The 27,435-nt window shown below is 46.6% G+C and overlaps 1 protein-coding gene across 1 annotated transcript; it reads right to left on the bottom strand.

Moving 5' to 3' along the window:
* Window positions 1–6,078: 6,078 nt before the first annotated feature.
* Window positions 6,079–26,381, bottom strand: LOC310702013 (sperm acrosome membrane-associated protein 4-like). The gene is made up of 3 exons (XM_083493621.1): window positions 26,105–26,381; window positions 11,697–11,810; window positions 6,079–9,342 (listed from the first exon to the last, which is right to left on the bottom strand). The coding sequence occupies exons 1-3, from the start codon at window positions 26,157–26,159 to the stop codon at window positions 9,131–9,133; spliced, it is 381 nt and encodes a 126-aa protein (XP_083349747.1). The 5' UTR covers window positions 26,160–26,381; the 3' UTR covers window positions 6,079–9,130.
* Window positions 26,382–27,435: the final 1,054 nt, after the last annotated feature.

Genomic DNA, 27,435 nt, shown 5'->3' with positions numbered 1-27,435 from the left:
TTCTTCTTCTTCTTCTTCTTCTTCTTCTTCCAGCAATGTTCCACTGCCACTAAACATTTCACTAGCGGAACAGGTGCACTGCTAAGTGGCTTTAACTTACCTTGAATATAATCCTATATGTCAGCACGTGAAGTTTTTTAAAATATATATTCATAGAATCATAGAATCATAGAGTTGGAAGAGACCACAAGGGCCATCGAGTCCAACCCCCTGCCAAGCAGGAAACACCATCAGAGCACTCCTGACATATGGTTGTCAAGCCTCTGCTTAAAGACCTCCAAAGTAGGAGACTCCACCACACTCCTTGGCAGCAAATTCCACTGTCGAACAGCTCTTACTGTCAGGAAGTTCTTCCTAATGTTTAGGTGGAGTCTTCTTTCTTGTAGTTTGGATCCATTGCTCCGTGTCCGCTTCTCTGGAGCAGCCGAAAACAACCTTTCTCCCTCCTCTATGTGACATCCTTTTATATATTTGAACATGGCTATCATATCACCCCTTAACCTCCTCTTCTCCAGGCTAAACATGCCCAGCTCCCTTAGCCGTTCCTCATAAGGCATCGTTTCCAGGCCTTTGACCATTTTGGTTGCCCTCCTCTGGACACGTTCCAGTTTGTCAGTGTCCTTCTTGAATTGTGGTGCCCAGAACTGGACACAGTACTCCAGGTGAGGTCTGACCAGAGCAGAATACAGTGGCACTATTACTTCCCTTGATCTAGATGCTATACTCCTATTGATGCAGCCCAGAATTGCATTGGCTTTTTTAGCTGCCGCGTCACACTGTTGGCTCATGTCAAGTTTGTGGTCAACCAAGACTCCTAGATCCTTTTCACATGTACTGCTCTCAAGCCAGGTGTCACCCATCTTGTATTTGTGCCTCTCATTTTTTTTGCCCAAGTGCAATACTTTACATTTCTCCCTGTTAAAATTCTTTATTGAAAAATAAAAAGTACGAAATTACAAGTGCACAGAATCACAAAAACCAAGAAGAAACAAGAAATAGTGCCCATGTTGAAAACAAGCAAACAAAGAAATATTGTGTGCATTGCAAAAAAGGGGAGAAATTTGTTATTGTAGTTAACCAGACCTTAATCTAATACAGTATTTATAAAAATGAATTCCAAAAAATGTTAAAATTTGTTCATAGCAAGTTTATGTTTCTACACAAAGTTTATACATGTCTTCAATCATGAAAGGGAGCTGCATTTTTATTTTTCTAGTTCATCAACATGTGGAGCTTTCCAGAGACCAGGCATGAGCCTTGTCGCTTGACAATAAGCACCAGCCAAGCTGCTGTTAAAGGCACAGAAGTTGGGGTCCTGGAAGAAGTTGGCAGCTTTCATGACCCCTGTGTGGAAGGGGAATCTCCCCCCAGGTGCAGCATATCCTGGAAAAGTGTGGCAGGGACTTGGGACCGGCAGGGCGGAATGGCAGAGAGGTCAGACGCAGGTAAAGGCAAAGCCCAAGACAGGCAAGAGCCAATAGGTTCTCCATTGATCCCTGTCATCCCTGCTGAGTTCTGCAAAGGCAACCCTGAGACTAAGGAGGAGAAGGAGGAATCATTGTCATTGTCAGGGCCATCTTTCGTATATGCGGTGCCAGGGTGCAAAGATCCACTCAGCGCCCCCCAGGTCAAAGTTGCTGAGCTTTTTTTATGGGCGCGCAAGTCTAAGTTGTTGAGCTTTTGATGGGAGAACAGCTAAAAATGCTAACATGAAAAAATAGAAAGCGGTAGTGCGGTAGTGATAATGCCCGTCTTCTGTTTTTGCAGTCATGCAAAAATGAAAGACACTACTAAGGGGCTTCCAACATAATATTAAAATACAATAACTTGTAACTTGGCTTCTCGCAGTGAGGGAACCGCCAGAAGGACCTTGGAGCTGGACTTCAGTGTCCGGGCAGAACGATGAGGGTGGAGACGCTCCTTCAGGTATACTGGACCGCTGGAAATGACCTAGCGATCAACCGCAATCACCCGGGGATCAACCTGTCGATCCTGCTTGACAGGTTGGGCATCCCTGAGGTAGATAGTGAAGAACTTAGGCGGCTTCAGCGACGGGCCCCTGGCACCCCCCAGAATTCAGCGCCCGGGTGCCTCGTAACCCTTGCACCCCCAGGTAAAGATGGCCCTGGACATTGTCATGCCCTGGGTGAATTGCAAGGAAGAAGGCAGGCAAGTGGGAACTTAACTGTGGTTGGGCGCTCCCCTGTTTGCCCTCATGTATGAGCCTCCTTTCTGCAAGAGACAACACTTGGCTACTTCAAGGAATGGCAGAAGATGTGTTTATATATCACAGCTTAATGGGGCTTCCTCTTGTAATCCTGCGAGCATATCTAAAACTAGCAGACTAGGAGCACAGTCATATTATACCTGTCTGCTCAGGAATCCCATTGAGTTCAGTTACTCCCAAGTAAGCGGGTATACAACTGCAGCCTAAAAAGTCCTCTCCCTTAGGAGCTCTGACGATTGTAGCTCTGGGCAGGAGGGCAAAAGAATATTTCAAGGAGTCATAACAATTCCTAGCATACTTTGGAGGAGACAGTGATAACGGTTACACCCAGCACTCTCCAAGTGCTGAGAAATTTACTAGTGAGACCTTTGCTTGGTTCTGTTTCCTTTGAATAAAATGCCTTGAAGTTTACTGGTGTTTTCAGACAGACAGACAGACAGACTACATTAGATAGATAGATAATTTATTACAGTCAAAGACCACCTCACATAACATAACACAATAAAAACAGCATTCATAAAGATAAAATATACAATCGGAGCAGATTGCAGCAATAGCTCGTGAGTTAAAATTGAGATACATACATACACCCGTACAACTGAGATTTGGGCTACCATAAAAAATTGACCCTGAGGCACCCCAAAGGAAGACTTCAGCATTTCCCTAGTAAGCTATTTAATTCTAGAGGATGATCTGTGCCTACAAATCTGGGTGCAGAATCTGACTACCTGCCAGGTCGTCTTGTGATCTTTGCCTAAGAACCATGCATTTGAAACGCATCTAGGAAATTGCAGAAGGGCTTTGAGGAGTTTGGATTGCACGCTTTCAAGGGGAATAAACGAGGAGGGAGGCGGGCCCAGGACAGACTACATTACAAAAGTTGAGCGTATGGTTCAGAGCTCTAAACACACTCATGATTGACTGTTCCTCTGTCTGATTTCTATTGATGGTGTTGGGTCACCGATGCTGTAGGATTCTTGCAGACAGCAAGTCGCCTTCTCCAGTGCCTCTGCCAGCCTGGCTTTAGCTGAAGATCCAATTTGCACAGAGAAAGCTGGATGGCATCATCCCCACCCTGGTAGGGGGGAGGGAGGGGGAAGCAAGAATGGCCACCTTGCACAAGGAACCTCTGTCCGTTTCTTTACTTATGCAAAGGCATTTGGGACCACCCGTGCCAATCCCCCGGCAAAAAAAAAGGAATGTGCCAGGCTAAGCTTCTCCAACCACACCAACCTACTCTAGCAATCTCTTTTTGCAGAGTTGAGGGCAGGTGGAGAAATCGTTCAGACTGGCCTGCCAACCACCCCACCCCCTGTCTCATTATTATAGTTCAACTGATACAGATATATAGTTCAACTGATACAACTGGTCCAGTATACCTGAAGGAGCGTCTCCACCCCCATCGTTCTGCCCAGACACTGAGGACCAGCGCCGACGGCCTCCTGGCAGTTCCCTCGGTGCAAAAAGCCAAGTTACAGGGAAGCAGGCAGAGGGCCTTCTTGGTAGTGGCACCCGCCCTGGGGAACACCCTCCCATCAGATGTCAAGGAAATAAACAACTACCAGACTTTTAGAAGACATCTGAAGACAGCCCTGTTTAGGGAAGCTTTTAATGTTTAATAGGTTATTGTATTTTAATATTATGTTGGAAGCCGCCCAGAGTAGCTGGGGAAACCCAGTCAGATGGGCGGGGTATAAATAATAACTTATTATTATTATTATTATTATTATTATTATTATTATTATTATTATTATTATGTGTGCATTGCGGTGCAGATAAATCCTAGTACCGCACGGTTGGCTGTCCCTGGACTTGATTTTCCTCACCCGGAAAACCAATAATTTGCTTAACTGAAAAGTGTGGCGTTTGTCATAATAGCCCCACATGTGGGGAAACCGTTGGACTCTCAGAAGTTGCTGAGGCTCGAAATATTGCCATTGACCTTTATTCGCAGAAAATAACAGAGCTGGCTCCTCCAGCTTCAGGCCGTTGTTGGAAACGTGATTTCAGGCCAAGGGCTCACTTTTTCCCCAGGTCCGGGATCTTGCACGACACCCCAAAACCCACTTTTTTGGGTGCTGTGGGGGGGGGAATGACGGACCACTTTCCCCAGGGCTGCAATCTTATGTGAATCACGTGACTCACGCAGGATTGGGGTCCTTGAAGATGGTGTCCTGCTTTTGGGTTGTGTCACATTGCGCTGTGCAACTCTCAAATTTTTGAGATTGTTGAAATATATACAGCGAAAAAGCAACTGATTTGAGTCATACAGACTAAAGCCACTTCTGGGGTTCCTCCATGATCAGAAACCCTGAAGTTTAAGCTTTCTTAGTTTCATAGTAGAGCCTTCATTGCATGTGCTCTAGACATGCTTAACAACCATTTGCATACCCTCCACCATTTCCCAGATGAAAATAGGGAAGTTCTATTCATCGTCAGCATTTTACTGTTTATACTGTGGCCATCTGACTGGGTTGCCCCAGCCACTCTGGGGTTTCCAACATACATAAAAACATAATAAAACATAAAACATTTATATAGAAACACACTTCCCTATAGAGCAGGGGTAGGCAAACTAAGGCCCAGGGGCCGGATCAGGCCAATCGTCTTCTAAATCCGGCCCGTGGAGGGTCCGGGAATCAGCGTGTTTTTACATGAGTAGAATGTGTCCTTTTATTTAAAATGCATCTCTGGGTTATTTGTGGGGCCTGCCTGGTGTTTTTACATGAGTAGAATGTGCCCTTTTATTTAAAATGCATCTCTGGGTTATTTGTGGGGTATAGGAATTCGTTCATTATTATTTTTCAAAATATAGTCCGACCCACCACATTGTCTGAGGGACGGTGGACCAGCCCTCTGCTGAAACAGTTTGCTCACCCCTGCTATAGAAGGCTGCTTTCAGATTGTTTTTTTTTTGGGGGGGGGGGGTCAGATAACTCCTAAACCACCAATGTTTCTGAATAAATTAAAAAAATTAAAAAATTGTCCAGTAGCACCTTAGAGACCAACTAAGTTTGTTCTGGGAATAAGCTTTCGTGTGCATGCACAATTCTTCAGATACTCTGCATGCACATCAAAGCTTATAACCAGAACAAACGTAGTTGGTCTCTAAGGTACTACTGGACAATTTTTTAATTTATTTCGACTGCGTCAGACCAACACGGCTACCTACCTGAACGTTTCCGAAGTGTAGGTGGGTTCTCACAAGGCAATATGCAGTGATAACAGCAAGAAGCTTTATTGAGCTACATAACTGGGAAACAGGGGCAAAGCAACTGCTTATATACCTTCCTGAAAGCCTGGGCCACTCCCACTCCAAATGTGATTGGCTGTCTAAGCTTCCAAGCTGCGAATCATGGCTCAGAGTTCAAGAGCCAATGGCAGAGGTCCAAATCCTGAAATGCTCTGTGATTGGACATCATGCATCAAATCAGAATACAGGGGCTCAGAATCCGTAGTCCAGACTCAAGCTCAGGCAAGCACAAAACACTGAATACACAATAGTTTCTCCGATGGAAATAGGAACATCCTAAGGAAAAGTGGGACATTCCGGGATCAAATCAGAAACCGAGACGGCTTCTGTAAATCCAGGATTGTCCCTGGAAAATAGGGACACTTGGAGGGCCTGATATGCAGGCCCAGAAGCAGAGGTCAGCCTTGGCCCATTTGGTGGGAAATGGCTTTTTCTGTGTTTTTAAGCAGGGTGCAAAATAAGGCAATGTTGCAGCTGCTCTCCCTAAATCAATACAAATATGAGGTTCTGCACCCCTAACAAAAGCCTGCCCCCCAACAAAAACCTTGGCTATGCCCATGGTTGGAATGAGAAAAAGGACAAAGGAATCAAACTCAAATATGGAGGAATCATATTTATTTTGATACAATAAAAGTTGCTGTTTGGAGCCATAAGAAAGGCGAGGCGGCGAGGGGGAGGGGAACCTCCTCACGCTTTTGGTTTTGCATGTGGAAACCTCCATGTTTGAACCCCCAACTTTTAAATGAACAATTCAATACATTTGAATGTTGAAACCCGAGTGAGTGTTCAACTCTTTAGGGTGAGATCGCACCTGCTATTGGGAACGTCTCTCCTCCCCGCTGCCCTCATAAACAAATATTAAAACTCTAGTATCAAATTCCTCTCTTCTAAAAAAAAGCATTTTTTCATGAATAATAATTTGAGCTCTTCTTTGCTAGTGAGAAAACAGAAATATGTGATTTAAGGCGCTTTAATTATAATTAACACACACTTTGGAAGGGAAAAAAATCCTCTTCAAACAATCAACGTGTTTGGATCTGCACATGGAAACCAAGTTTAGATTTTTTTAAAAAAACATCGCCAAAGTACATTCTTCCCCTGCTACATGAATTACGAAACCCATTTCCCTACCTAATTCAATGCCCTGCAGTGTCTGGATATTTGCGAACTCCTGTCTCCAAATCTTTGATTATGTGGCTGGCCTGAAATGTATGTCTTGTGGACAAAAAAAATATGCGGTTTTTGAGAAGCTAAAAGGCAGGAGAAGAACATTACTGGATCAACCCAAAGGGTCCATTTTAATCCAGTGTCCTGTTTCCAGACGATTTCAGAAAGTCCACATGCAAGGTGTGAAGGGAAACAGAAAAGACAGGAAAACGATTCTTGAAATGGTGAGGCTGGAGGCAAATATCAGCAATTAAAGTGTGGCCTTGAACTGTCAACAACGCGCCTACACACAGCTCTCCCTTCTGACACTTGTAAGTAGGCAAAGGGCTTGTCCATACTTCTGCTTGTCCTGTGCGTAGAAACCACAGGGCTGAGAAGTTTTCCATTTCCCCCATCAGGCTTTCCTCAGGAAAACCCGACTGACGTTTGCACCAATTCAGCTGTAAAGACTGGGTTTCCCCGTGGGGAAGTGGCGGCACCAGCAGAAGTGTGGACAAGCTCAAAGTGTGTGTTGTGGGAACTAAGCCCATTTCTGCCTCCAGATGTGTGTGTGCAATGCAGCTGCAAATGCACAGCTGGATGTTTGCAGGTGTGCGCTAATGGACACATCAGTCCCCAGGTGCTTACCCCTGGGGCAGGCAAAATGTGGAGCTGTGAGCCCATCGCTGTGGTTGCAGCTCGAATAGGTTAGGGTTTCTTCCTCCCCTCTTTCTGTAGATGGGCACTTGGCCACTACTCAAGTTGTAAAAGTGTGTTTTTTGTGGGGAGAGGGGAGGAGGGTTTAACTGTCCTCTGGGATCTCCCTCCAACTGTCTCCCTCATTGACACACCGTTGTCATCAGGAGAAGTCAGGGGAGAGTCAAAAAACATGTGATGAATCCCACAGCCACATTGAGAGGGAAGGAGTGGTTATGAGTAACCATATTCTGGGTGACAAAAGAGACCGCAGACAGTTGTGAGGGGAGCACAACACCCCTTTTGCCGCCCTAGGCAGCTATAAAATGAAAGAGCTTATAAAGAGTCCATTAACAACAATCAAAAAAAGGAAGAAAGAGAGAGAGAGAGAGAGAGGGCGTGGTGCGGTCAAAGCAGAATGTGGAATGGAGTGTAAATGGTTGAAAAGGCCCAAGAACAGGTAACAAAAAGAAAACCTGAGGAGAAAGTGTATCTGTAAAAAGAAAGAAAGGCACTGGACAAGGATGAGTGAAAAGGGAACAAGAGAAAGAAACAAAGAATAAGGGAAAATACAAAGAAGATGGAAAGGGAGGGTGAGGGATAAAACCAGGTCCAGTCTCGTGTTTTTATGGGCCCCAAGCAAAATATGAACATCAGGAGCACTGCCTGTGGTCTGGGTAGATCCCATGCTCAGCAATTTTGTGCAAAAAAAGCACAAGGGACTCCCTGGCAATTTCACACTCTGTGGGCTCCTAAAATGGAAACTGCCAGACCTGGAAAAAGTTCAGACAGGGAGTGGATGGAGGCAACCGGTTTACCAGCCATTGACTCTGTCACAATGCCATGTGTTATCCAATTGTCTAAAGCCACCTGGATGATCTGACAAACTACCTCAGGGCGAATGCTCTCACCCTGAGGTAGCTTCTTCATCTGTATCATCCCGCCAAGGACAGGAATAATTTTTACCATGGGCCCAGGTGTGGCGAAATGTGTGGCACGTTGATAATCTCCAACCATTTTCTGTATTATTCTGTCAGGCGGTGAGCAGAATTTTACCACACACCAGGAGTTAGATGTGAGGTAAAAAGGTTGTCCACAACCATTCTCTGTACCATCCTTAGGGGTATTTACACGCTTCATTCAGTGAGGGTTGAGCTGTACGTGGATATATTTATTCACACGCAACGTTCGACCCGTACGCAACAGCTGAGCTGTACAAATCAACATCCATATCCACTCTTTTATACACATGCAAGTGCAGAGACGACTTGTACTTGTGCCCAAGGTGAACAAGCAAACTGCCATGCGGTTACAAGAATTTTATTTAACCGCTTGTCAGGTTGAAATGTGTGGTTAAAAATGACCCACAACGAGGCTTTGTGTCTTCCTGTCAAATGGTAAGGAGAATTCCGCCACGCACCTGGCGCAGATGTGCGGCAAAACATAGAATAAAATGCCGCCTCTGCATCTTCTCGCAATAAAATAACAAAGCGGATGGGTAAAGCGTTGGCAGGCAAGGCAAGGAAGTTTTCTTCTCCTAACATGGCCCTAGTCTCTCCCTTCCCGCCTCTAACCTTACCCACTTGCATGTGGTTCTTGTTATCTGAGATAGGGAGGAGAAAAACACAGCCCACGATTCATTAACAAGTGCCTTTTTCAAAGTATAGAGAAACAAAATGAAGGAAGAAAGGGGTAAATCTACTTGATACAGTGTTCGGTATGACTGGATGATTATTATTTGGGGGCCTTTTTTTTGCTATCCTGTAGAAATTGCTGCTGCTTCCTCCTCCTCCTCCTCAGGAGAGGGCTTACAGGAGGCGAACGAGCCAGACGCCCAGCATAGCCAGAGCCATTGGCAGGGAGAGATGGCTGGTGGGAAGGGTGGCAGCCGAGTTGCAGAAATCGCCTTCACAGCAGTAGTAAGTGGTGGTGTACTTAACGCCCAAGTAAGTTTCAGTTTCGTTCTTGTTGCATTTCTCACTAGCGATGCAGTTCCTCTTCATGATAAGCCCCTGGCCAGCTGCAGCAAGGAACAACAAACAAACAAAAGGCAATGAATAAGGGGCATTTCATTGAACCTCACATGTTGGAAGCTTCTCTGCTTCCATCGCCTAAGGCCAGCATGGCTAATGGTTAGAGCATAGCTGTCAACTTTTCCCTTTTCTTGCGAGGAATCCTATTCGGAATAAGGGAATTTCCTTTAAAAAAAGAAAAACGTTGTCAGCTATGGGTTAGGGAGGATGGTGAGCTTTGGTCCAACAACATCTGGAGGGTGCCCTAGTTGAGGAAGACAAACATTTTGGCATGTGGGACCCTTTGTGTGTTTAGCGAATGCATGAAAGTAAGGTTGCCATATTCCCAAAAGTGAAAATCTGGACAAAGCTCTTTTTTTGTCGAGGTTGTTGAGATTGCGGGGGGGGGGGGGGGGCAGTGAAGTTGTTGAGCTTTGCTTTGGAGAGCATTTCAACTCAACGAAAATGTGCCTGGATCAGTGGCGTAGCGTGGGTTGTCAGCACCCGGGGCAAGGCAAGTAATTTGCGCCCCCTAACCCGTGGATCTGCGCCCCCTAACCCTAACCCCCAGATGTTGCGCCCGGTGCGGCTGGCCCCCCCTGCACCCCCCACGCTACGCCACTGGCCTGGATGCAGTTTGGGCAGCCCAATTCCCAGACGCGTCCGGGAAAACCTGGACATATGGCAGCCCTAGAAAGGTTTTGCCTGAGAAAGACCAGATCATAATATTTAAGGGAGCTGAATGTGGTTTGGTGAGGCATTGCTTCCCAGGTAAGGCTCGTCTGCACCTCACTTGTCCCGTGCAGGGCTGGCTCACACATGAGGCTGTTAAGATATTCCGTTCCACCTTAAGAGGAACAGGCTGTTGTGTGTCACATGCCTGTTTACTTTCCAGCACAGCTTGCTGGGAACTTCCGTTTGTGTATAGCTTTTGCTTATGCTGCTTGCTTGGACGTGAAAGGGAGAAGTCATGTTTTTCCTTTGTCCTGAATAAACTGCTTGTAAATATGCTTTACATATGCCTCTTTCTGCCCTTGTGAATATAATAATAATAATAATTTATTATTTGTACCCCGCCCATCTGGCTGGGTTTCCCCAGTCGCTGTTTTATGCTGTGCCAAGGACCGGAGATCGCCCGGCTGCCGGCTGGTGGGCTGGAGCCAGCTGGGGGCTTGTGAATTGCCCCCATTTGCTTGGACGCATCCAACAGAGCCAAGGTGAAGCGGCTGCCTCAGATGGCAGAATCCATAAGGGGGCAGCAGATCCAGTCTCCAAGGAATGCATCTGCCGCTGCACGGGCATGCGAGTTGGAGGCCAGATCTGCCACCTCCTCAGCAACCCCCACTATGCCACCTCTACAGCAGCTTCTTGGTTTATAGGGGAGTCTACTGGTCTCCTCCCAGGGAGGAAATGGCAGAAGCTGCCCTCTGGGGCTTCTTGGGCTTTGCACCCAGCCAGCCTGATTCAGAGAGGGCCTCTTTCCGTCGCAACAGCCTTTGATTCCCAATTCAACCAACAGGTAAGGTTGATTCGATTCCTCCCTTGTTCCTGATGTACATCTTCACCTACACCTTCCTTCCTGGCTGTGTGTGTGTGTGTGTGTGAACGCGCACGCACACACACACCATTTTCTGGTCCACCTCAGGCGCCAAAATGTCTTGGGCAAGCCTTGGTCCTGTGCCTACAAAGCATGGATTCAAGCGGTTTTCCACTTAGAATCATAGAATTGTAGAGTTGGAAGGGACCCCTGGAGTCATCTACTCCAACCCCCCTGCAATGCAGAAATTGTCCTTTGCTTTCTGGGCAGGGGGTCCTAGTGCTTTTCTGTTTGCCTCGCTGCTTCCCCCCCAGGAAACCCCTCTTTACTGCAGAATCAGAGCAAATGTCTATCCGCAGAAAACTCGATTGATGTTTGCTCCGATTCCGTTGTAAAGAGCAGGTTTCCTGGGGGGGGGAGCAGGGGGCAAGCTTTGTCTTGCATTCCAGAGAAATCTTATGAACCACATCCCCTCCTCATGCCACTAGGCTCTATCTGGCTTCAGCGGGTGGATCTTCCTTACATAAACAGTGTTTTGTAATGAATCTGAGTCAGCCAGATTTAAGATAGCCGAGCAGCTTTAAGAAAATGGGAGAGGTTTTTTTGCCAGGCTTATGCATGTGGACTCTAAATAGCACTGTAATTTATTCCACATGTGTGTCTCTTTCATGGGAACCGGCCCAAATGCTCTCTCAGGGAGGGGGGGGGGAATTATGCCAGGAACGGCTCATTGGGGGACGGCAGGGCAGAGAACAGAAGTAGGAAAAGGGTGGGGTTTGAGGCGGGGGGAGAGAATAATCTGAGAAATGAAAGAAGTATCTTTACCTGCTGCTCCCCGGATGGTAGCACAGACCTCTCCTGCTTGGCAGGTGGTGGTGGATGTATGGCAGGGCATTCCGTGAAACGTGAACGAACATTTCAAGCACTGCAGAGCAGATCCTGAATCACAGAGAAATATATATTTTTAAAAGTTGAGAGATATAACTGAGAATTCTACTGATCAGACATTAGGGCACAAGTCTTAGGACTCTGGTCAGGGCTAGCGGGGGGGGGGGGAGGGGACGCCCTTCGCTGAAAGCCTCTAGCTGAAAGGTGGACCTCAGATTTGGTTTTCTGTCATTCAAGAAGGTCTGCAATTTCTTTTTTTAGGTGCACCAGACCAAAATGTGGCATACTCTCCCAGCTGGAAAAGCATTTCTTTCTTAAGAAATATCTGTATTCTAGTGCTTTATTTTGGTTTCATGTGCTGTCACCTTTTTCATATTTATTATGCTTAGGGGCATAGCTGTCAACGTTTCCCTTTTTTTAAAGGAAATTCCCTTATTCCGAATAGGATTCCTCGCAAGAAAGGGGGAAAGTTGACAGCTATGCTTAGGGGCCTCAAAAGCTGGGAGTAACCTGGGCCTCTCTGGTAGAGAATGGGGGCCGCATCCGACTTTTGTGACAATATAATAACATATACAAAACAGTTATAACAATAATAATGATTTATTGTTTGTACCCTGCCCATATGACTGGGTTGCCCCAGCTACTCTGGGCGGCTTCGAGCATATATAAAATCATAGTGAAACATTTAACCTTAGAGAGCTTCCCTATACAGTGGTACCTCGGGTTAAGTACTTAATTCGTTCCAGAGGTCTGTTCTTAACCTGAAACTGTTCTTAACCTGAAGCACCACTTTAGCTAATGGGGCCTCCTGCTGCTGCCACACCGCCAGAGCACGATTTCTGTTCTCATCCTGAAGCAAAGTTCTTAACCCGAAGCACTATTTATGGGTTAGCGGAGTCTGTAACCTGAAGCGTATGTAACCTGAAGCGTATGTAACCTGAAGCGTATGTAACCTGAAGCGTATGTAACCTGAGGTACCACTGTGCAGTAGTACCTCGGGTTTAGTACTTAATTCGTTCTGGAGGTCTGTTCTTAACCTGAAACTGTTCTTAACCTGAGGTACCGCTTTGGCTAATGGGGTCTCTTACTGCCGCCGTGCGATTTCTGTTCTCATCCTGAAGCAAAGTTCTTAACCCAAGGTACTATTTCTGGGTTAGCAGAGTCTGTAACCTGAAGCGTATGTAACCTGAAGCATCTGTAACCCGAGGTACCACGGTACACGGCTGCCTTCAGATGTTTCCAAAATGTTGTAAAAACAGTTAAAACCACGATATATAAAATGAGTGTGGCAGCACTCTCCCTATTTGTGATCGAAGCGCCTGACTGTCTCTACCAACCTCCTGCCCTCCAGGTATTTTGAACCACAGTCTTTATCAGCCTACGCCAGACAACAGATAGGGCTGTCTTTAGAGAGGGTGCCTAATCTTGCCCAGGTCCTTTTGGCTCCGCTTGAAATTCCTTTGGAAGCTTTTCCTGAGAAGGGCTCAGATCTGCCTCAGATTTCGTTTGAAGTGAAATTTTGGGGCGCTCTTCTTAAGATACGGAGAAAGACCTCTCTGCTAGAGATTCATAGCCTCCCCTCTCCCTTTAAAAGAACAACAGATCTCTTGTGGCGAACGCAGCCTTTGAATGCTGTCACTGTAGCGGCATTTGACAATTTAGCAAGCTACGAAAAAGTCTATCTTTTAAGTCCATCCTCGCTGCCAATGGGATTAGAAAACGACACACTAAGAGGCGGGCTAATGCAAGACCTTTAAAAGCAATTGTTCCAGCTGTACGGGCTTGTCTGCCTTTAGAGCTGTGGCTTAATTACAAGTTGCGAAAAGTGTTGCTTTGGGACAAATGGTTAACTTTAGAGGCAAACTGGACAAGATTGGCTACAGGCATGATCCAATAGACTCTTCTTACGTTTTGGGTTGTGGGACTGAAATGAGGAGGGCAAGAACCATGCATGCCAGCTTGAGTGACTTGGAGTAAAGAATATAAACACAACAACAACAACAACAACAACAACAACAACAACAACAATAATAATATAGCATAGAAATGTACTTGCACGGTCTTGCCTAGTTCTCTAATCTTTACATTGAAGAACTGAAGGACCCAGCCCTTCCTAAATATTATCATTTTTCAGGAAATACAGGAAAGACCTCCCAGGGTGAGAGACTGGGAGGAGGAAGGAAAGTTCCCAGGTTTAGAGTCGGGAGGGTCCACAACTTTCTGTGTGAATAAAGGGTTAAGACTGCAGGCATAGGCAAACTTGGCCATCCAGATGTTTTGGGACTACACCTCCCATCATCCCTAGCTAGCAGGACCAGTGGTCAGGGATGATGGGAATTGTAGTCCCAAAGCATCTGGAGGGCCGAGTTTGCCTATGCCTGGTTAAGAGCTACCCTTGAGAGAGTACAGTGGTACCTCGGGTTAAGTACTTAATTCGTTCCGGAGGTCCATACTTAACCTGAAACTGTTCTTAACCTGAAGTACCACTTTAGCTAATGGGGCCTCCTGCTGCCGCCGCGCCGCCGGAGCACGATTTCTGTTCTCATCCTGAAGCAAAGTTCTTAACCTGAAGCACTATTTCTGGGTTAGCGGAGTCTGTAACCTGAAGCGTATGTAACCTGAAGCATATGTAACCTGAGGTACCACTGTACTGTGTTTTCTTTTCTCTCTCTCTCTCTCTCTCTCTCTCTCTCTCTCTCTCTCTCTGTCTGTCTGCTTTTTGTTTATACTTGGATTAGTTTCTTTTTTCTTATTGCACCATGAAAAATGTTTTAATAAAACCTTTTTAAATAAGAAAAAAAGAGGAAATCAAGGTGTACACACCACCAAATGTAGGCATTTTAAGAAGGCACACCCACTCGTCACAAAAGATTTACAGAAAATCCCACAAGTAGGATTTGGTCCCCAGAGATACAGGGACATGGGTCAAAATTGCCTGTGCTTTTTGCACCCTTTAACTCTCTATTCCCTCATGCCTTCGGTGTTTTGCAGAGTGGGATTATGTGCATTCACAGCTCTTTTAAATAAGCAAGCGATGCCCCGCCAAAGGCTCGCACAAATAAGACACTATAATCTCAAGCACACAGACTAGCAGGACCAGCAAGCAGCCTGCGGTGAGCTTTGCTGCAAGAAGCAAACATTGCAGACAGGAACGAAGCGGATGCCCAGTCTGGAAAAAACAGCTCCGCTCCAAACCACAGCCCTTCGTGGAAAACAAGACCTTTCCCAGGGCCTCAAAAATGTGTGTTTTCTGCAAACTGGAACAGTATGCCCTGTTTGCGCGCATCCTTGAAAGGGGTGGCGATGGCAACGGAGGGGTTCCTGCACGAAGGTAACTCTTTTCTGAGTCAGACCGGAGGGGGAATATAACATTTGCTTGCCTGCTGTCCCTTTCCCCACACTGCAGATCAGAATCCAGAAAATCCCTGCTGACAAGGCACTATTTGGTTAGAGGACAGAATGACCGCTCCCCACATTAAACGGGGGGGGGGGCGCCCTTTGCGTGGACGCGCGCTGCCCCTGGACCCTGTGCGGCTCCATTAGCAGAGGTTCGGCTTGGCTTTGCCTTCCCCCAGGTGGGAAACCTGGAGGTCTCCACCTACCTCAGCCAGTTGTCCAATCCCACCTGGGGAAGCGTTGCCAAGGAGACCAAGCCAGGTAGGGGAGGGACTACCTGCCCACACAATAGGGGGAGGATCTTACCTGGGAATCTTCAGTTGGCTCCAGAGCTTCTCCCACCCTACCCACCCTCTGTTAAGACTTCTTTTGCAGGTTAACCTTTTCTTCACAGGTACGCGGGCACTGCTACATCAAGGTCGTTGTTGAAGGGCCGTAAAGGAATTATCCTGCATTGGCAGGTTTTGCCTTTCCTGTAGCAAAACGTCACAACTTTGGCCGTATCAGGCCTTGGGCGGAATCCTTTAGTCTATCTTCCCGAATGGGGGGGGGCGTGCAGCAGTGACCCATGCCCCCTTCCTCTTTGCGTTGGCGATACCAGGGTTCCCCGTTAAAGGGGTTGTTTTGAGGGAAGGCTTTGACAGTACACCGAGAGGTCGTCATTGCTCTCCCCTGTGACGGCAGCATAACGGGGGCGGCTATCTCTGCTTGAACATATGTTCTCCAGAGCCGGCCCATCCCCCCAACATTGGATAACCCTAGGTCCCTGGCTGGGGACTGGGAGGGATAAATGCCCAATACCTGAGCCAAGGTCTACCCACATCTGAAATATAATAAAGTTGTGGCCAATTTAATCCCATAGCACGTTGTCTTGAGTCGTTATTCCACATGGGGGGGGGGCGCCCAGGGTTTGGGGGACTCCGCCTGTCCACGCAAAGCACTGCCTTCGAAACGAGAGAGGAGTAAAGCCCCTGAAATCTACCTGGAAGCATCCACCTGCCTGGCCCCCGGTTCCCACAGACTGTGAAGCCACACTGTGGTTTGGAAAACTCCCTGTCCTTCCCCACTGTGTTTCTCCTCATGGCTGAGCCTGGCACAGACATCAGATTTGGAGGCCGTGTTCACAGGGTGTAGTTCTGGGGCCAATCCCAAACAACACATTATTTGCTAACAGATGCATCCGCTACCAGTTCCTGGGTTTGTTTTTAAATAGCAAGAGGGCAATTCGGAGCACAGAAAAGTGTGTGGTGCGGTGCTTACTTGCTTCGAATTGTGAAGGCAAGCAAGCGTTTGCAAGCTCACAGAGAGGAACACAGATAGGACAGAGGCTCAGGCAGGAAAATAACAATTACGGTATCTGCATATCCTGCCCTGAAGGGCGGAAGGAGGAAAAAATAACGGTTTGGAAAAGTGCTGCTGTCACTTAAAAGATTTGGCTAGAGCCATTAATGCAACAAAGCGAACTCTGGTACCAAAGCTTAGGGGACAGCTAGACTGACGGGGTCACCCAGAGGACATCCAAAAGACCCCTCCCAAAAACTCAATCTTATATCAACTATCTTTATTTAAAGACTGTCTTCATGTTTTGGTGTTACTGCATAGAAGCCAGCCACACAAACAGAGAAAAATTAAGTTTTTCATGTGCTACTTTCGTTTTTCCCATTGGCATCAGGTTGGGCACACGGAGAAGATGATGGATTAGCTGCCCCCTCTTAGGCCAAATCTTACAATTTTTAATGAAATCTGGCCATACGTTAGCGCCTCCCCCTCCCTGATAACCAGTTTAAGTCTTGCGCTTTTCTCTTTTTGTACTGCGGTCGTCGCGGCCCAGTTGTTCTTCTGATTTACGAAAACAGCTTTCCAGCTTTTTTTATTTCCATTCTCCGCAAGGCAGAGGAAAACGGCCAAAAGGGTTTGCATAACAGGCAGCGTGTTTCGGGGTGTGGCAAATGAGTAACGGGGGAAGATTTTAGCAATGGCTTTCTCCGATAAATGCGAGCGAGTTGAAAGAATTCCACTCAGGAGGGATGCTGGCGAAGAAGGGCTGGGAGGGTGCCGTGTGTTTCTGAGTCATCGGGAAAATAACCGCAACACTCCAGCTTAGCTCGAGGCAGAAATTTCCAGATTTCTCTGTAAGGGTGGTAGCCTTTGATCAACAACCAGTTCCTGGCTGGACAATACTGGGACCCATGGAAGTGAAGCAGGAAACTGGTTGAGACGTGTTTGGGTTGCAAAGCGAAGGAGGGTTGCAATTTATTGTGAGGGTGGGGGGAACCCCCACAAGTTGTGAAACCATTCCTCACACCTCGACTTTCTCTGTGTGAGAGCAGTTTTGGAATTCCTGCCCTGAAAGGCGGGGACAGATTGTGATGACTCAAGTGGACCATGTGAAGAAGACATTTTGGATCAGGGGCTGAGGAAAGGGGGTTGTTTTTTATATTTATTTATTTATTTATTTATTTATTTATTATTTATTATTATTATTATTATTATTATTATTCAGCCTCTCGAGACCAGTGGGCTTCCAATGTTCCATCCTTAAGGAATCTTTTCAGCCTCCATTACAATCTTTGCCAAGGAAGTGTTGTGGTTTGGCTGGGAAATCGCTGAGCGATTGAATGAGACCCTGGGGTGTATTCTAAGGCGCGGCAACAGTTTGGCCAGGCTGTGGGGTTACGCCTTGTTCCCACCCCTCAATAACATTCCTCTGTAGCAGCCACACACGCAAGGGAATTTCAGTCACGTTGTGCAAGCTTTCCGCAACGATCTTCTCATGGAGGGTAAACTTCCAAGGTAGACCGTTGGTCTAGGGCCACATCTCCACCATACGTTGAAACCACACGGCTTCCCCCAAATAATCTTAGGAAGTGGAGCTTGTCAAGGGTCACACATTAAAAACTTCCCTGAACAGGGCTGCCTTCAAATGTCTTCTAAATGTCAGGTAGTTGTTTATCTCTTTGACATCTGATGGGAGGGCGTTCCACAGGGCGGGTGCCACTACCAAGAAGGCCCTCCGCCTGGTTCCCTGTAGCTTTGCTTCTCGCAATGAGGGAACCGCCAGAAGGGAACTGTAGCTCTGTGAGGGGGCAAACTACAGTTCCCAATATTGTTTGAAGGAAAGCCTAGATCGAATGAACACTACAGTTCATCCCTAACATAAGCCAGTAGGGCTACATATTTATTTTATTTATTACCGTATTTTTTGCACCACAACACTCACTTCTTTCCTCCTAAAAAGTAAGGGGAAATGTCTGTGTGTGTTATGGAGGGAATGCCTACAGGTGGCATGCCTACGGATTTTCCTCCTCTAAAAACTATGTGTGTGTTATGGTCGGGTGCGTGTTATAGAGTGAAAAATGCGGTATATTTCTGGCTAACAATTAAAAAGTCTTGACAAGGGGATTAGACAAGTTCGTGGGTCAGGGTGGTTGTATGCTGCCTCTGAATACCCCTCTGAATACCAGTTGCCTGGGAATTCAAGAGGTTAGAGCATGGTGATGGTAACACCAAGGTTGTAGGTTCGATCCCTGTATGGGACAGTGGCATATTCCTGCATTGCAGGCGGATTGGACTTGATCCTCAGGGTCCCAATCCTACGATTCTATGATTCCTGGGCTCCTGTGTGGCCTGTGGGTTTTCCCTAGACAACTGGTTGGCCACTGTGGAAATGGGATTTCGGACTAGATCATAGCTGTCAACATTTCCCTTTTTTAAAGGGAAATTCCCTTATTCCGAATGGGATTCCTCGCAAGAAAAGTTGACAGCTATGGACTAGATGGGTCACTGGCCCGACTGGGTTTTTCTTGTGTTTTGTCCTGATCCTGGGCCTCAAAACAGCTGGTTTAAGGAAATGGCAAGGGAAAAAGCAACACAAAATGAAGCAAGGCGCACTAGGTTAAAACTACATATCTAAAAAACAAAAAGGCCATGGCAAAAAGAGAAAAGGGGGGGGGGGAGGGGAAGTATTCATCTGGTAGTTAAAATGCCAGGAGGTTCAGGAACCGGGCCAAGCAAGCCAGCGTAAGATAACAGTTCCAAAAATAGGGTGTCGTGAGCGAGAAGGCTCTTTCTCTCATCACCCTCTCCCTCAGCTCCACAGGTGAAGCGGACCAGAAGAGGGGCCTCAGAGGAAAACAACAATATCCACGCAGATACATGGAAGGCTGCAATCTCACATATTCCTATCCGGCAATAAGTCCCATTGAGCTCTTGTCAAACACAGTGATGACTTCATTCGAAAAGCACTACCTCGGTCTCTACATTAATAAATTCCAAAACGGTGTTTTTCTTCTCTTGGTTGAAACCTACTGGAAACATCTATTCCCATTTTGGTACTTAGGGCGTGCCCACCTGTGGTTTCTCCCAAGGGCAGGGCACACGTATAAATTTTCTTTTTATTGACTTGTTCCATTTATATCCTGCTCTTCCTCCAGGAAGAGCCTAGGGGCGGGTGGGAGGGGGGCAAAAAACACTTTGATAATAAAACATTCTGACAAAAAAAAAGGAGCGAAACATTCTAAAAACAGTTAAAAACATTCTAAGAACGCTTTCCTCAGGGTTGCCAGGATTGGTATCTTTTTGGGTAAAGAGGAATGTTTTTTGAATCTCTCTGAAAGTCAGCAATGACGCAGACTCTCAGATTATCTCTAAGCCACAGGTGTGCTGAGTTGATCCCACGATCACCCATCTGTGTGGCAGACAGAGATAACTGTGAAGTCAACAGCAACCGGCCCAAGACGCGACAGCAGATTCCAGTACACTCAAGGGCCGGGCCAGCTGTTAGGTAGGTGAGGCAACCATCCCAGCAGCCTCCTCTACCACCAGCAGAGAAGTGGCGCTGGCACTGATCTGAGGTGAGATCTCGTGCGCTCCACAAGATCTCTCGAGATTTTGATGAGATCTTGCCTGAAATTGGCACTGATACCAGCGCCACTTCTCTGCCACCTGTGGAGGGCAGGTGGTGCAGGCAATGGTGGCAGGGACAGACGACACTTCCTGTTTTGCCTCAGGTGGTGTAACAGGATGCACATCCCCCAGTAGACACACAAATGAGACTGTGAATAGATGAGGTTGTTTGCTTACATTTTTACCTGCAAGGAAAGCAGGGTAAGGAGAAGAACCCTGATAGATCAAACCAAGCCTGATCCAGCATCTTGTTCTCAACCAGAATTACAATGTGAATTGTAAAACCAGACGCCCCTATGGGAAGCCTGAAAGCAACAGCACTTTCTTAATTATTTCCCAATTTGTCAGATATGGAGGCATTTCTGCCTGTGTTTTAAGGCTTCTGAGAACCATGGAACCCCCTGTTGTTGGGGTTTCTGGGCCACTGTTTCTGCTTAAATGTGACCTCAGCTACCTCTCCTTCCTTTCCCTTCTTAATTGCTGATCCTACTAGCTATTCCATAAGCAACCAATCCATCTCAACAAGATGGACAAGCTGTCAGTGGTGGGTGGAGGTCTGCCCAGTGATGGCGATGTGATAGAAGCCCCACTCCCCTTTTCCCTGAAAACGTACTTAAAGAAGAAGAAGAAGAAGAAGAAGAAGAAGAAGTAGAAGAAGAAGAGGAGGAGTTTGGATTTGATATCCCGCTTTATCATTACCCAAAGGAGTCTCAAAGCGGCTCACATTCTCCTTTCCCTTCCTCCCCCACAACAAACACTCTGTGAGGTGAGTGGGACTGAGAGACTTCAAAGAAATGTGACTGGCCCAAGGTCACCCAGCAGCCGCATGTGGAGGAGCAGAGACGCCAACCCGGTTCACCAGATTACGAGTCCACCGCTCTTAACCACTACACCACACTGGCTCTCTTAAGACAGTAACACAATAAGTCATGAACTTATAGAAACCAATGGGCGTCAGCTGGTGACTAACAAAAATCTACTGATTTCAATGCCTTGGGACCCTAGGGACTAAGTGACTCACCAACCCAAGACAATGGGCGGTGAACTCAAGTAGGTCTGCAAAAGAAAACAGTTCATTGTGACATTGGGCAATTGACAGGTAAGCGGCCCTGCCTGGCAAACATAGGTATTAGGGGATGTCAGGTTCTGGCTTGCTGTCTGGATCCAGTTCCGCACCCTTGACGTAGCTGGTTATACAACCCATCGCTTCTTTCCCGCATTCGCAATTGCAAAATTTGCATCTTGTTCTTTTGCTTCCTGACACGAACCACCTTGCGTGGCGTAAGAACGGAAGAGAAGCCCTACGAGATTAGGCCAAAGTCCCATTTAGTCCCGTATCCTGACCTCACAGTGGTCAACCGAAGAGAAATGAGGCTCTTCCCACTTGTAATTCTGAGCAACTAATGTTGGGAGATGCTGGAGGAAACTCTTGAGAGTCCCATGGACTGCAAGAAGATCAAACCTCTCCATTCTGAAGGAAATCAGCCCTGAGTGCTCACGGGAAGGACAGATCCTGAAGCTGAGGCTCCAATACTTTGGCCACCTCATGAGAAGAGAAGACTCCCTGGAAAAGACCCTGATGCTGGGAAAGATGGAGGGCGCAAGGAGAAGGGGACGACAAAGGACGAGATGGTTGGACGGTGTTCTTGAAGCTATCAGCATGAGTCGGAAATGACTAAACGACTAAACAACAACAACAATGTTGGGAGGCATGCAGACAGTGTAGGAAGAACAGAGGTATTGGGTCTAGGAGGCACTAATAGCTGTATCTTCCAGGAATCTGCCTAATCCTGTCTATGGCCATCACCATGTCTCGTGGGAGCAAAACCCAAAGTTCAACAGTGTGAAGAAGTGCCAACCTTAATCTTCATTAAATGAGTTCATTGTCAATGAGTTCTAGTGTTATGAGAAGGGAGATAAGCAAGATATACAACATTTGTTGTCTTGTTGTTTAGTCATTTAGTTGTGTCCAACTCTTTGTGACCCCATGGGCCAGAGCAAACCAGGCATTCCTGTCTTCCACTGCCTCCCACAGCTTGGTCAAACTCATGTTAGTATACAACATACAAACATCTAAATAACAGCCTTTGCTACACCTTTGATTATAAGGATTGTTAGGCCTTCCTGCGTTCTCAGAGTCAACTGTCAAGGCACCCACACTGACAATGCTCTCACCCACCCACCCGTCTACCAAATTTCCCTTATCCATGCCCTCCACTGTAGGGCAGAGAGCTATCATGGAATGAGACTACCTGAAGGAGCGTCTCCACCCCCATCGTTCAGCCCAGACACTGAGGTCCAGCTCTGAGGGCCTTCTGGTGGTTCCCTCCCTGTGAGAAGTGATGTTACATGGAACCAGGCAGAGGGCCTTCTTGGCAGTGGCACCCGCCTTGTGGAATGCCCTCCCACAAGTTGTGAAAGAAATAAACAACTATCTGACTTTTAGAAGACATCTGAAGGCAGCCCTGTTTAGGGAGGTTTTTAATGACTGATGTTTTATTGTGTTTTTAATATTCTATTGGGAGCTGCCCAGAGTGGCTGGGGAAACCCAGCCAGATGGGTGGGGTATAAATAATACATTATTATTATTATTATCCCTCACAAAGAATTTTGAATTCACATCTGCCAATAGAAAAAAACGAGGCCAACTTCTGAATTTCAGCAGAAATGTGAATGCTGAGGGCGAGTTTAAAAAAAGCCAAAAAACTATCCTGTTTTTACTGAAGTGCTAAGGAAACAATTGTCAAAGGTCTGCATTCTCAGCCCTGTATTTCAAAACACCTATAAAAACTCAAGAGCATAATCTGGAATGGTGGGGGCTGAAACCGTGAATAAACGTTTATCCCACTGCTTTCCCCTGAGGGGGAAACGGCTATTTAGTGCTCAGATCGGAGCAAGTAACAATCGAGTTGTCCCTCGGAAAGGAATGGTTCAAGTGGGAAACCGCTCAGACCTGCGTTGTCTAGAATCGGGGCAAGCCGAAGCGTGGAATATCCCTCAGTTCCAAAAGTTTTGTGTGGCACCCTAAGGGCTAGTCATTTTTACTGGAACGTCAACTTTCCTGCGTGAGCACCCACTTACGATTTACTTCCAGGGAGGCAGCCTTGCCTACACAACGCTGCAATATGTTTGGCAATCTTAAGGTTGGCTCAAGACTTTTAGACACCCTCGCCCATCGTTACAGGAAGAAGAAGTGCTTGGAGAAGAAGAAAAATCCCCTGGTTTTTTCCGACTCTTCTTCGTCTTCTTTTTTCTCAAGTTGGCTGACCATGGTGTGAGTAATGGTGTTGGGGAAGGAAAAATAGATGTCTGAAGAAGAGGAACCAGAACGCTACATGTTTGGATATGCATTTTGTTAACTAGTCTTTAAACATGGGAGCTATCCCTGCCCATCCCTGATGGGTGTTTTGCCTGTTTCTAAAGATCCCCACCCTCTCTAGAGACTCCACAATATATCCTTTGTCTTGTCTGTGGCATTCCTCTTTTCTCTTTTTTAAAAAAGAAACTTGTTACCTGATTATGACCCCCCCCCCCGTTCCATCTTAAGTCCAATGCTTTCAAGCTCTCCACCTGCCCACTTTTTCCTTAAGCCCCTTAACTTATTTCCCCGTGCTTTCTCAACAGTTTCAAAGAGAGTTTCAAAGCCGCGACTCTTAAAAAGCAGGGTGTGGCAAGGCCGCATCAGGGAGGCAAATGACCTGTAGTTTTCCATGTAAAAGACGAGGTTTTAGTACATTAGAATAACTTTTAAAAATTGGGGTCTTCTTATACATGGATATATGAGTGGGGACCTGGGATTGCTTGCTTCCGCGAGCAGGAGATTGCCAGCGACGGTAGTGCGGGTGATTCAGCAACTCTGGGCAATCCCCACCTCCAATTTCTTAATTTTGAGTCCCCCAAAATAGGGGGCGTCTTATACACAGGGGCGTGTTATGCACGGAAAAATAAGGTATTTGGCACAGTAGAAATGTGGAGGTTTGGGGGTGATCCCAATAGGGAGGTGACCAATTGGTGGTGCCGTTACAAAAACAAAACCCAGACACAGGACTTGCAAAAATGAATGACGTAGGGGACATTGGGATGCCTTGCTTTTTTCTGAATCGCAATAGGGACACATTGCATTAAGGTCATCGGTTGCCTGTGCAAGTGGTCTTTGGAGACCACCCCCAAATGGCCAGAGGGGCAGAAGAACACAAGAAGAGCTCTGCTGGATCAAAGGTCAAAGGGGGGCCATGTTTTTCACCATCCTCTTCTTAAGTCGGTGGGCAACCAGATGTCTATGGGAAGCCCGCGAGCAAGAGCTGGGTGCAACAGTGCTCAGTCCACACCAGTGATTCCCAAGCAGCTGTGCATTCCAGCTCTGACAATGGAGGTAGAACACAGCCATCATGATTCGTAGGTAGCGACTGCCATGAATTTGTCTGGTCCTTTTTTATGGCCACCCAAGTTAGGGGCCACCACTACCTGTTACAGGAGCAAACCCCACAGCTTAACTACTGTATTGGCCTGAATGCAAGCCTCGCTCCCCCCCCTCCAAATTCCGACCATGAAAAGTTAAGGTGCAGCTTATATTTGGGTGTGGCTTATATTCGGGCCAATATCCTGTGCAAAAAGGTGAAGCAAATCACCTCTTCAAATGGCGACTGGAATATATTTTGGGGGGAACGGGTGGTAGTCAAGTTAAGTTTTACTCAGAGTAGACCCACCCTATCCAATGGAGAAAACTGAGTCATGTGCATTAATATCAATAGGGTCTACTCTGAGCAAGGCTTATTTGGATACCACCCAAAGATCTGTATGCGCGTCTTAATCCACCTTGGGTGACTTTCAGATCAATCAGTCTTGACAAGTGAGAAAGTTTTGCCCTGAGAGAGTCTTGTGGCAACTTTAAGGATAACAGATTTCTTTGTTTTTTTGTTTATGGTCAAAATACAGCTCTCCCACTCTTCTGTCACCAGTGTGACCCCAGGGGCAGCAGCTGACAACATCACAACATTGGCTTATACTGTGGCTTAAGCTTTTGTAGATTAGAACCCAGTTCAAGAGATGCACAAGAGTTAGAGTCACAAATCTTTTTGTGTCTTTAAGATGCCACAAGAAGACACTTTTTTCCTGCCAAAAACTAACAGAGGTAAACCCTCTGAGCAGGTAGGAGTTGTAGTTCAAAACATCTGCAGGGCACAACTCTGGCAATTCAAAGATAAGGAGGAGGCAGACCACGCTGACAACTCAAAGATAAGATTCGGGTGCTAGAATCAAGGTGCTAGAATCAAGGTTTGCCGTTTAGTAGCCCAAACCCAGGAGACTAGGACTCTTTGTTTTCTAAGGGGTGGCACTGAGCCCATTTTTCCCCCTTTTAGTTTACAATGTAGAGCTATTTTAATGTATTTATTGAGAATACTTCCATCCCAGTTTATAGCCTCAAGGGGCTCGCAAAGCGACTTACAAAATATTTGCACAACATCGCATTCAAAAATATTGTACATATGCTCACAAATAATCCGGTGTGAAGTTTATTTAGGTAGTGGGTCCCCCCCCCCCTTGTTTCCTGTCTTCCTTAGAGCTGTCCAGTTTGGAGGGTTGTTTTTTTTTTAAAAAAAAAAAAGGTCAAGCCTTTATTTGGCACACCTTTTCCCTTCCTTCCCATTTTGTTGAATCCATCCAATTTTTAAAAAACAACAACTTATTTCTTTATCCAGGTCAGATATAGTGGGAAGCACATAGTTAGCCACAAAAGCAGAAGTTTTCTACCACTCTTATCGAGCAGCTAAGGGAATGACAGCTTTGGTGACAGTTACCCCTTGCCCCAATATATAAAGGGCAATACCTTTGAACCCCCCCTTATGAGAATATTTCTACCAAGAATAAAGAGTTTGTTCTCCCTGCTGGTACATTTCCTAGTTTGGTCAGTCGAATGAGGAATTGTTCCTAGTTAAAAAGATTCTGGCAAGCCACAAAGTAAAGGAATTTGGGGGTGGCAGCGAGGTAAAGAGATGAGAAACAAGTCCATTAGGAAATATACAAGAACAGGGATAAAGCCTTACCAATACTGATGCAGGCAAGAACTGCAACACACAGGACAAGGAGTCTGGCCATCATGTAGCTGCTGAGCTGAGAAGAGTTGGGAATGGCAGATTTTCCAAGAGGAGCAATCCCAGTGGCTATGAGTCAGTGAAGGGGCTCATTTCATCTGTGCTATATATATGCATGCCCCACCCACCTGAGGCTAGGGTGGGTCTCCCAGCAGTAAACAGCCTGCCTCTGAGTGGCATATGATCCTCCGAGGCAGAGAATAACCACAAGGGCAGAGTGAGTCAGAGAGCAAGATATTTGGAGTAAGCGGGAGAGGGATCCACTCACGGCGGTGGGTGGGTGCATGTAAACACAAACACACACACACACACACACAGTCCTGGTGGTACTACTATTTGTGACAAAGTTGCCGGCACAACAGCTAGGCTCTCCAAACCACTTCAAACAGAGGGCTGCTGGATTTTGCCGGATGTTAGGCAAGCCATTCGAAAAGTGGCTCAGCAATTCTGGTGGTTTTCTTTTTAAAAGGCTCAACGATTTGGGGGTCTTCCTAAAAGAGCTTTTTGAAAGATGGCAACCCTAGACTAGATGATCCTCAGGGCCTCTGAGCTTGGCAGTTTTTGAATAAACATACACATACACAAATTTATTACTGGTAACATAAAAGGTAAAGGTAAAGGGACCCTTGACCATTAGGTCCAGTCGTGGCCGACTCTGGGGTTGTGGCGCTCATCTCGCTTTATTGGCCGAGGGAGCAGGCGTACAGCTTCCGGGTCATGTGGCCAGCATGACTAAGCCGCTTCTGGCGAACGAGAGCAGCGCACGGAAATGCCGTTTACCTTCCCGCTGGAGCGGTGCCTATTTATCTACTTGCACTCTGACGTGCTTTCGAACTGTTGGCAGGGACCGAGCAACGGGAGCTCACCCCGTCGTGGGGATTTGAACCGCCGACCTTTTGACCAGCAAGTCCTAGGCTCTGTGGTTTAACCCACAGCGCCACCCGCGTCCCACTGTCCCTATTGGTAACATATAGATAGATAAATTAAGGATCTTTACAATTCTATAATATGCAGAGATTAACATGTGCTGAAAAACCAGAGAGAGGAGCTGAGGGAAGTCTGGGGTTGTGTGGGAAAGGGGGTTCTGGTTTGGGGAGGGGGGGAAATGGGGGGGGGGGAAATGAGGGTGATATGTTTTTGATAAATTGTTACTGTTAAAATTCTTAATAAAATAAATAAATTAAAAAAGATGATCCTCGGGGCCTCTTCCAGCTGTATGATTCTATGATTCCTCTGTAAAGTAAGGCACGTGTTGACAGGGCTGTCTTAAGCATATGCGGCAC

Source organism: Podarcis liolepis (assembly GCF_965112155.1).
Source record: "Podarcis liolepis genome assembly, chromosome: 2".
NCBI classification, from domain to species: Eukaryota; Metazoa; Chordata; class Lepidosauria; order Squamata; family Lacertidae; genus Podarcis; species Podarcis liolepis.
This window is presented reverse-complemented; position numbering and strand designations above follow the sequence as displayed.

Coding starts and splice junctions, on each gene's coding strand:
- LOC310702013 (XM_083493621.1), bottom strand. CDS start 26,159: ATGATGGCCAGACTCCTTGTCCTGTGTGTTGCAGTTCTTGCCTGCATC. Junction 11,811..26,104: donor TCTTGCCTGCATCAGTATTG/GTAAGGCTTTAT, acceptor TCTGTGATTCAG/GATCTGCTCTGCAGTGCTTG. Junction 9,343..11,696: donor TACCATCCGGGGAGCAGCAG/GTAAAGATACTT, acceptor TCCTTGCTGCAG/CTGGCCAGGGGCTTATCATG.